Genomic DNA, 10451 nt, shown 5'->3' with positions numbered 1-10451 from the left:
CTGGGTCTCCCACATTGTAGACAGATGCTTTACCGTCTGAGCCACCAGGGAAGTCCCTTAAACATGGTAGGTTTATACAAATTGCCACTGCCCTTTGTGCTTAGTCGCTTCAGTTGTGTCCGACTTTGCAACTCTATGGACTAGAGCCCGCCAGGCTTCTCTGTCCATGGGATTCTCCAGGCAAGAATACTGGAGTGGGTTGCCATGCCCTCCACCAGGGGATTTTCCCGACCCAGGGATCAAACCTGGGTCTCATGTCTCCTGCTTTGGCAAGCAGGTTCTTTACCGATAGGGCCACCTGGAAGCCACTGCTGTAGTCAATAATACACACAATAGTGACGAGGATAATAACAAACAGTGGCAGCCGGCTTATCGCAAGAGCTGGCTATGGACAAGTTCCTCTTCTGCACGTTCCATGTGGCAGGACTTGCGATGCACACGACACTCAGTGTTGAACATCGCCTGTGTGAAAGATGAAAAAGCCAGGCACAGAGAGGTAAAGCCCCAGCCCACCATCACACTGCTGACTAACAACAGGGCAGCTGGAGTCTGAACTCAGGCAGACGGCTCAGCCACCTCCAAACAGCTATCGTGGAGAGCTGACTCGAACATACCAGCTGCCTGAGGTTGGGGGTGAGGGTCCCCCTCACTGTAGACTCACCTTCCATCAACAATTGTCTGTGTTTTATCAGAATGGTTATTTAGGTAAATGCTGCTTTCCTGAATAAACAAAATCTTTATTAGCTTATCATTTTTCAAGATGAATTCAATAAAAAAATTAATAAGGTAGAAGTTAATAATTCCCCAAGGCACCCATCTCCAGAAGATTCCGTTCTTAAACTGGTTCCTGTGGGCACCAGAATTATTTCTTCTTGGTGAGCAGCAACCAAGCGCTTGCAGTTTTCTATCAAGATACAGTGTGACAGGGACTTCCCTGGTGGTCCAGTGGCTAAGAGTCCACACTCCCAATACAGGGGGCCTGGGTTCGAGCCCTGGTCAGGGAACTAGATCCTACATGCTGCAACTAAGACCTGGCACAATGAAATAAATAAAGAAAAAAGTATATATAAAGGTGTGAAAGTGTTAGTCACTCAGTCATGTCCAACTCTTTGTGACCCCATGGACTGAAGCCACCAGGCTCCTCTGTACATGGAATTCTCCAGGCAAGAATACTGGAGTGGGTTGGCATTTCCTTCTCCAGGTGATCTTCCCAAGCAAGCGATCGAATACAGCTTTCCTGCACTGCAGGCAGACTCTTTACCCACTGAGCCACCAGGGGAGCCCTTATTAAAGATATAGCGTGATAAATAATAGATAGGTAGGTAGATAGATGGGCTTCCCTGGTGGCTCAGTGGTGAAGAATCTGCCTGCCATGCAGGAGACATCTCTGTTCTGGGAAGATCCCCAGGAGAAGGAAATGACAACCCAATCCAGTATTCCTGTCTGAGAATCCCACAGACAGAGGAACCTGGCAGGCTACAGTCCATGGGATTGCAAGAGAGTCAAACACAACGGAGTGACTGAGAATGCACACATTCACAGATAAAACTCTTGACATCCCATGGACTGTAGCCCGCCAGGTTCCTCTGTCCATGGGATTTCCCAGGCAAAAATACTGGAGTGGGTTGCCATTTCCTTCTCCAGAAATAGATAGATAGCAGTAGTTAAATGGATACAGATAGATATAAACAGATACAGAGAAACAGATGATACAGATCTGTCTGTGACTTGCTTTTTCCTAGATTGATCTTATAAAAACACTTTTGGACCCTATCCTCCAAACCTATTGCCTTCCAAATCAAGTCCACACTCCATGGCTCCATGCCCTTGTCCCTGGGACCCTTTTAGCCCCTGATCCCCACCTCCTGAAACCTCCCACCTCAGGCTCTCCTCACCACACATATCAGTCTGGTGCACTCCTCCCTCCACTGACTCGTTCTTGTCAGAAGTAATGTTAACCCCATTCTCCCTTCTCCCCCAACAGGCGTAGATTTCTTGTCCACCCAGATCTGCTTTCGAGGGAATTCCTGGACTGAGGGTGGGAGGATACTTGACAGATTAGAGACTTGGGAGTAGGTGATGGGGGTGTATGTTGAGTCCAGATGTCCGGGAGGCTTGAGGAAGTGGTATGGCATTGAAGTCAGGCACTCAAGGACAAGGAGGTGGGCAGAGAGTGCGCCAGAGGAAGGCACAGCAGGTGCAAAGGCCCTGAGGTAGAAATTTGTTTTGCTGTTTGTCACTAAGTCATGTCCAACTCTTTGCATCTCCACTGACTGCAGCACGCCAGGCTTCCCTGGCCTTCACTGTCTCCCAGAATTTGCTCAGATTCATATCCATTGAGTCAGTGACACCATCCAACCATCTCATCCTCTGTCATCCCCTTCTCCTGCCTTCTATCTTTCCCAGCATCAGGGTCTTTCCAGTGAGTCAGCTCTTCACATCAGGTGGCCAAAGGATTGGAGTTTCAAGTTCAGCATCAGTCCTTCCAATGAATATTCAGGGTTGATTTCCTTTAGGATGGACTGGTTTGATCCAGGACTCTGGATCAAATCCACAGGACTCTCAGGAGTCTTCTCCAATACACTGTCTTTGGTGTGACTTGTGCCCTGTGGCCCAGACAGGAAGGAGATGCAAACAGTGACGTATTTCCAGGAGTCCTGCATTATGAAAAACGGCAACAACATTTGGGAATTCCCTCGTGGTCCAGTTGGTTAAGACTCCATGTGCTTCCAACGCTGGGAGTGCGAGTTTGATCCTTGATCGGGGAACTAAGATCCCACATACTGTGCACCTTGGCCAAAAAATAAATGTTTAGATGAAGCAAGCTGTAAAGGGGTGGTTGTGCTGTGCTGTGTCGCTCAGTCGTGTCCAACGCTTTGCCACCCCATGAACTGCAGCCCTCCAGGTTCCTCTGTCCATGGAGATTCTCCAGGCAAGAGTACTGGAGGGGGTTGCCATGCCCTCCTCCAGGGGATCTTCCCAATCCAGGGATCAAACCCAGGTCTTCCGCATTGCAGGGAGATTCTTTACCATCTGAGCCACCAGGGAAGCCCTGGTAGTTAGTGGGGTGGTTACTGGTAGGTGAAACCAGGAAGGTTTGGGCAGACTGCACATTCAGACTGGAGGTAAAAATATGCTGTGCAAGGGCGTCCCCTTCTTCCCCTTTTCCACTGATAATTCCTGAGCAGTTGCCATGTGGGCCCCAGATTCTAGATGCCAGAGAAATAGAAGCAAACACGACAGACTGAGACAGTTCTTATCGCCCCAGACCTCATTCGTCTGGGGAGACAGACTGAAAACAAGATAAGCAGAGTGTGGTTCAACAGGCAGTGATAAGGGCTATGGATAAAACTACAGCAGGAGAAGAGGGATTCGGGATGGGGGTTGGAGGGGTGCTTTTCAGAAGAGTTAAAGGAACTTCAATACAGTAGAGAGGCAGCCACAGGGGTAGCTGGAGAAGGAAGGATCTTCTACGGAAATGGAACAGCAAGCGCCAAGGCCCTGAGGTCAGAGCGAGGGCTCCTGTTCCAGGAAGGGAGGGTGAGAAAGCCAGAAGAGTGGTCAGAGCTGCGGCAGAGCAGGCAGGGGAGGGCAGGGAGGAACTCAGCCATGGGATTGACGTTGCTGTTGGGAAGCAAGACAGGAGTGGAGGGGGAAGGAGGCTCAGGGCCAAAGCCTGATCCACCTCCACAGACAATCTGAACCAGGTCTGGGTTCCCTGGAGTGAACAGAGAGGAGTTTGCTTAGAACCCCAGAGGTGACCATAAAGACCTAACTGAGGAGTCGCAAGTTTCATTACACACTCCACACAAAGCCTGACTTATTTTCACATGCGTGTGCTTTTGTGCTTTTTTTATTTAAAAGGTACAAAAAAATGTTTAGGTACATGTTAACTTTTAAGAAACCTTTAAGAAAAGGTTATTTTAAAACCTTTAAAAAAACAAAAAAATTAAAAGATACAGAAAATGTTAACATTTGACAAGGTCAAAAAATGGTATCAATAGAACTTCCCTGGTGGTCCAGGAAGGGCTCCGAGCTTCCACTGCAGGGGGCACAGGTTCGATCCCTGGTCCAGGAACTAAGATCCCCACATGTCACACAGCAAAGCCTCTCAAAAAAATGCTATCAATTGCATCCCATTCTTCAGAAGAAAAATGTAGGCAGACAAAATTAATAATAAAAAAAAATTACTGAATAGTGACTCTCTAGGCAGACTGGTGTAATCATCTCCCTTGTGCTTTTCAGTATTTTCCGACGTTTCTCCAAAGACCATGTAATACGATAGGATAACAAATATTATAGTTTTGTGTGATCTCAAAAAAATACAGAAAGAATAGAAGATAATCCTTCCAACAACCCAGACCTGCTACATGAAGAAGCAAATTTAACAATGGATTCTAATTGCTTCCGATCATTTTGTTTTCCTTTTTCGTGAAAGGAAACAGTAGAGATAAATGTGAAGCCCCTTTTCTGGACACCCCTCCTTATCCCTGAGCCCCAATTCCATTCCCTTCCCTGTCTCCCCAGAAAAACAACCACTTCCCTGAATCTGGAGTGAGGTCTTTGTTTTCTGTTTACACTCAGACTGCAGATATGTTAGGAGGAAGTCTGCATTTATTCTACTGGCAAAATAACTAAGCACTTTTCAAGCAAAAATCCAAACAGTACAGAAAGTATGGGTTTCCCAGGTGGCGCAGTGGTAAGGAATCCAGCTGCTAGTGCAGGAGATGCAGGAGACATGGGTTCGATCCCTGGGTTGGGAAGATCCCCTGGAATAAGAAATGGCAACCCATTCCAGTATTCTTGCCCAGGAAATCCCATGGACAGAGGAGCCTGGCAGGCTACAGTCCCCGGTGTCCCAAAGAGTTGAACATGCCTGAGTGACTGAGCACAGCACACACCACAGAAAGTATAAAATGGAAAGAGAATGTCCCACCCCATCCCCAAAGAATGGAAAGTAATTAACAGCTAGAATATAAATTTCACCAGCACTTGGGGCCCAGCAGAGCAGGTTTTTCCTGATCTGTCTTGTTCCCTGCTGTGTCTATGAGGGGGGGGTGGGTACACCTCCTGGGCATACAGCAGGTGTTCAATGCACGTTGAATCAATGTTTAAGTTTCTTGGATCATGCCTATTTTCAAAGTCAACTTTTTTATGTTGGCCTAACTTTAGATTTACAGGAAAATTGCACCAAAAAAATTTAAAAAACAGTGCAAAGAGTTGCAACATACGTCTCACTGTTGCCTCAATGACTAGCGTCCAGTACATGTCACACCTGTAACCACTCCAGGATTGTGAGTTGTGTTACTATTCACAAAACTCTGAATGTCACCAGATTTTCCATGAGTGCCCCTTTTCTGGTCCAAGATCCCCATGTTCAGTTTGTCCTCCCGTTTCTTGGGGCTCCTCCAGTCTGTGGTTCGTGTTAGTCACTCAGTCGTGCCCAACTCTTAGAGACCCCATGGACTGTAATCTGCCAGGCTCCTCCGTCCAAGGAATTCTCCAGGCAAAAGTACTGGAGTGGGTAGCCATTCTCTTCTCCAGGGGATCTTCCTGACCCAGGATCCAACCCAGGTTTTCTGCACTGCAGGCAGATTCGTTATGGTCTGAGCCAGCACCGGGGAAGCCCACAGTCCCTCAAAGCTTGCTTTTTCATGACTGGGCCGTTTTTAAACCTGCAGAGTTCTAGGCAGGTTTTCTGTACAGTGGGTTTCCCAGGTGGTGCTGTTGGTTAAGAATCCACTTGCCAATGCAGGTGAGGAAAGAGCCTTGGGTTCCATCTCTCCATCAAGAAGATCCTCTGGAGAAGGGAATGACTACCCACTTCAGTCTTCTTGCCTGAAAAATTCCCTGGACAGAGGAGCCTGCAGGCTGTAGTCCCTAAGGTTGCAAAGAGTGGGACTTAGTGACAGAACAACCACCACCAGCTTCAAAAAGAGGCAGGAAGGGTCGTGTCCTAGCTCCTGGAGAGTGTTTCAACATAAATTATTTGCACCTCTAAGGAAGGTTGAACTCTCTGCCCTCACGCACAATTTAAAGACCAGGAAACTGAGGTTGAAGACGACAGACTTCCTCCCTCAAGGGTGGCCGCAGTCCAGGACTGACGCCCCACCCAGCGCTGCGATAGGAGGGCCCTGGGCACCCCAAGTGTGTAGGTCCCAAGGGTGGAGATTCTGCCTGCGTGGGGTGGGGGGCAGGGAAGGAAACCGGGACCCCGAGTCACTCTCCCGAGCTGCAGTGCAGCTCGGCCAGGTTTGGGCTGTCCTCCGGGGTGCAGTGCGTCACCCCCAGTTACAGAAGCGCTACCTGCGCCCCGGAGGCGTGGTGACGCGGGGTGACCCAGCAGGATCCCCGGGTGCGGCCGGCAGGTCCAGGAGGTCCAGGCTCCAGCGCTTCCGGCCGCCGGGGATCACCTGGGCCGCCCCCGGCCGCCGCGTCCTTTAAGCCCGGGCAGCCCCGACGGCGAGCGCCCAGCATTCCCGCAGCTCGGCTCGCTCAGCCGCGCCTGGCCTTGACCCCGGGCCCCGCCGAATGCAGGTGAGACCGCCCAGCGGGTGTAGACCGGAGGCCTCCACCCGGGGGAGTGGTCTCCGCCTAACCTCGTGACCCACTTCCTGTTTATCTGGGCTATGGGGTCGGGAGTTGCGGGGGGGGGGCAAGCAGTCAGCCTGTGTCCTCAAGCCTGGGGATGGGAGCCCCCATCCACCGTCGCAAGGGCCTGTAGCGAGCCATCGTGAGTGCCTATGGGTCCATGGGGCCAGGGAGAAGGGAGGCAGGGAGGGGAGGGGCAGGTCAGACAGGCCTCAGGAGCAGCCGCCGAGGGCGTGAGGGTCAAAAGCCTGTGGTCACACGGCTGGTCACCAGCTCCCTCCTGCCTGGGTTCCTCCTGCAGGAAGCGGGGCGTGAGGTGGAAGGGAAGATGCGGCCAGGACTTCCTGGAAACGGAGGCCCCTGCTGTTTAGGGGAGGGGGGTGACCCTGGGATTGGGGCTCACACCGGATGTGTCACACACACCTCACACACCGGACCCACAACTCAGCCGAGACACACAACACACACACACAGCTGGACGGGGGCGCAAGGCAGGGACACACCGGTCCTCGTCCCCCACACTCAGTTCCACTTGAGGACTCAGGCACGCCTCCCTGACACGCCACACAGGGCCCTGCTGGCGGCTCAGTGTCCACTGCCATGGGGACATAGGACAAGCACACAGCAGGCATGTGACCGAGGTAGGCACGCTTGGCTACACGCAGATATCAGTGCAGACACACCCAGACATGGGCAGACAAACACGTCCACTGAGGACGCAGACACAGGGTGGGTAACTGCTGGGAGGGGTGCACGCTCGAGGGCCCATGACACAGACGCGCTCCCCTGGGCAAACTCGGGGGCTGTGCGTGCAGCCCAGGCTGCCCTGGAGTGCCAGACCCCACCTCGATCCCGTGGCCAGCGCTGAGGAACTAACTCCCAGGCTCACATGACCCAAGGGGAGGGCTCCTGGAACCGAGGGGAGGTTTCCTGGAGAAACTGCCTCATCCTCTCTAATGATCCATTTCCGCCCCCCAGGAAATAAAGGCTCGGTGCCCAGCTGCTCTGCCCTGGAGCTCACCTGCCTCTCTGAGCCCCTAGGCAACTGGCTTGTGCCTCCTCCAGGGTGAGTGCTGGGCCCCTGCAAACCCAGCCCTCCTCACCCTGCCAGCTGGATCCTGCTTGCCCGCCCACTGACCCTCCCAGCCAGCTCTTGCCCTGAAGCCCTGGGAACTCAGACATCAAGCCAGCCCTACGGGGGAGCCCGTCTCTTCCCCTCCCAGAACAGGGCGAGTGGGGGGGGGGGTCTCAGGGTGGCCTGCTGCCCAAGCCCCAGATGCCTGTCTCTCCCCTTCCAGATGGACATGTGGACGGTGCTGCTCATCCTGCAAGCCTCGCTGGTGCTCCCCCGGGCTGCTGCCGCTGCTGCCGCCACCACCCCCGCCCCCATGTTGCGCTTCGTCGCTGTGGGTGACTGGGGAGGGGTCCCCAACGCCCCATTCTACACAGCCCGGGAAATGGCCAATGCCAAAGAGATTGCCAGGACAGTGCAGATCCTGGGCGCAGACTTCGTTCTGTCCCTGGGAGACAATTTCTACTTCAGTGGTGTGCAGGATGTCAACGACAAGAGGTTTCAGGTGTGTGCCACTGGAGTGGTGGGGGTGGGGGGAGGCAATGCTTGGAGAAGCCTCTAGACCTTTTACTAGAGAGGGCAGAGCAACACTGATGGTTGTACACACTGAGCATGCACAGCTTCTCCCTTGTTCCTGGCCCCCGAGTTGGTGGGAGCAGCCAGAGGCTGCTTGAACCTGGGGTGGGTGCTGCCCTTCTCTCTGTCTGCTGCAGGAGACCTTCGAGGATGTGTTCTCTGCCTCGCCGCTCCGCTCCGTGCCCTGGTACGTGCTGGCTGGCAACCATGACCATCTGGGGAACGTCTCAGCCCAGATCGCCTACTCCAGGGTCTCCAAGCGCTGGTGAGCCTGCCCACTCCTGCCTCTCCTTCCCACCCCGCACCAGCCACCTCCCTCAGTGGGGCAAAGAGGCCGACTGGCCAGAGCTGAGCCCCAGGCGTCTCCACCGTACCATCCGCAGGAAGTTCCCCAGCCCTTACTACCGCCTGCGCTTCAAGATCCCCCGGTCCAACGTGTCCGTGGCCATCTTCATGCTGGACACTGTGACCCTGTGCGGCAACTCTGACGACTTTGCCAGCCAGCAGCCCGAGAGGCCCCGCAACTTGGCGATGGCCCGCACGCAGCTGGCCTGGCTCAAGAAGCAGCTGGCAGCAGCCAAGGAGGACTACGTGCTGGTGGCCGGCCACTACCCTGTGTGGTCTATCGCCGAGCATGGGCCCACCCACTGCCTGGTCAAGCAGCTGCTGCCACTGCTGACCGCGCACAAGGTCACCGCCTACCTGTGTGGCCACGACCACAACCTGCAGGTGAGGGTCCCCAGGGTGGCCTGGGATCCTGGTAGGGGAGGATGTCCCCAGCCTGGCCAGCGTGCCACATGGGGTGGCATTGGGGCTCCTCCTGTTTGTGTGTATGTGCTCAGTTGTATCCGACTCTTTGCAACTCCATGGACTGTAGCCCTCGATGCTCGTCTGTCCATGGGATTCTCCGGGCAAGAATGCTGGAGTGGGTTGCCATGCCCTCCTCCAGGGGATCTTCCCAACCCAGGGATCAAACCCCATCTCCTGTGTCTCCTGCGTTGGCAGGCAGCTTCTTTACGACTGAGCCACCTGGGAGTTCCCCTCCTGTTTGGGGGCCTCTCAATTATCACTATCCCTCAAACTCTATGCTTGCTAACCAGAAAACAGCCTGAAGTGCCCTAAAAGCCCTCCCAGGGGTCCCTGTTGCCAGTTGCTTACCCAGATCAATATGCTCCCAGAGGTGAAGAAACTGGAGGCTTGGCGGGAGTGGCAAGGGGTAGGGGGACAGGATTATGTTCCTTGTTCAAGGTGACTCTGCAGTGAAGGACAGACCTGACCCTGCACCCAAGACAGGTGGGCACCAAGTCCACAATCCACCTAACTGAGGGGCTGAGGGCTCCACTGACCCTGTGTCCTCTGTCCACAGTACCTTCAGGATGAGAATGGCTTGGGCTTCGTGTTGAGCGGGGCTGGGAACTTCATGGACCCCTCGAAGAAACACATGCGCAAGGTCCCCAACGGCTACCTGCGCTTCCACTACGGGGCCGAGAACTCACTGGGTGGCTTCGCCTACGTAGAGATCAGCCCCAAGGAGATGAGCGTCACTTACATTGAAGCCTCGGGCAAGTCCCTCTTCAAGACCAGGTTGCCGAGGCGAGCCAGGTCCGAGCATCAGCACCGCCGCGGGCTCCACGCTGGGGCCTGAGTGAGAAGGCGCCTCCCTGCCGGTGGGTGGGTGGGTCCCACTGGGACACACACACACCCCCTCCCTACTCCCCCTGCCCATGGGCAGGCTTTCTCAGGAGCCCGTGGTGTGATGGCAGAGCAGGAAAGAGAAGGGCAGATGAGGAACTTGTGACATAGATGCCGTGCCTGAAAGAAACATGGACACATGTACGGGCCAGAGTGCCAGGCCCGTGACCGGGCTCGCCCAGCCTGAGTTCCGGGCATTGAGGGGCAAGGAGGGAGGGAGGCAGAGCTCTCCCCTGGATCAGGCATCCTTCTGTCACTGCTGAATAGACAATAAAAGAAAAACTTGCAAAGACTGAACATGTGTGTTGTGAGCATCTCTTTCCTTACCTCCCTGGCGAGATGCAATACTTGGGGTTGGAAAGGTTGGGGCTCCCCCACCATCCCTGCTGTGCACCTTCATCTCTCAGTCTTATCTGTAACCAACTGGCCTCATCCATGAGTATGATTTTAAGGCCAAACAGGAACTTAAATTCCTGGTGGTCCAGTGGTTAAGAATCTGCCTTCCTAACTCAGATGAGGA

At 53.8% G+C, this 10451-nt stretch overlaps 1 protein-coding gene across 2 annotated transcripts; it reads left to right on the top strand.

Annotated features, from left to right (window-relative positions):
• Positions 1 to 6468: 6468 nt before the first annotated feature.
• ACP5 (acid phosphatase 5, tartrate resistant) lies at positions 6469 to 10228 on the top strand. Of its 2 annotated transcripts, none has more exons than XM_086413600.1 (6): positions 6469 to 6537; positions 7570 to 7657; positions 7890 to 8168; positions 8377 to 8504; positions 8623 to 8968; positions 9606 to 10228. In XM_086413600.1, the coding sequence occupies exons 3-6, from the start codon at positions 7890 to 7892 to the stop codon at positions 9882 to 9884; spliced, it is 1032 nt and encodes a 343-aa protein (XP_086269726.1). In that variant the 5' UTR covers positions 6469 to 6537; positions 7570 to 7657; the 3' UTR covers positions 9885 to 10228. The 2 variants fall into 2 exon arrangements, with proteins under 2 accessions (XP_086269726.1, XP_086269725.1); XM_086413599.1 differs by lacking the exon at positions 6469 to 6537 and adding an exon at positions 6647 to 6733.
• Positions 10229 to 10451: the final 223 nt, after the last annotated feature.

The sequence above is a fragment of the Bos grunniens genome, chromosome 7, assembly GCF_055505025.1.
Source record: "Bos grunniens cultivar Pamir isolate PY7600 chromosome 7, Bosgru_T2T1.0, whole genome shotgun sequence".
Taxonomy (NCBI): Eukaryota; Metazoa; Chordata; class Mammalia; order Artiodactyla; family Bovidae; genus Bos; species Bos grunniens.
This window is presented reverse-complemented; position numbering and strand designations above follow the sequence as displayed.

What these genes read in the sequence shown, in the direction of transcription:
- ACP5 (XM_086413600.1), top strand. Translation starts at nt 7,890, where the DNA reads ATGGACATGTGGACGGTGCTGCTCATCCTGCAAGCCTCGCTGGTGCTC. An exon ending in TCCAGGGTCTCCAAGCGCTG is followed by an intron (nt 8,505 to 8,622) that starts GTGAGCCTGCCC and finishes TACCATCCGCAG; the next exon opens with GAAGTTCCCCAGCCCTTACT. An exon ending in GCCACGACCACAACCTGCAG is followed by an intron (nt 8,969 to 9,605) that starts GTGAGGGTCCCC and finishes CTCTGTCCACAG; the next exon opens with TACCTTCAGGATGAGAATGG.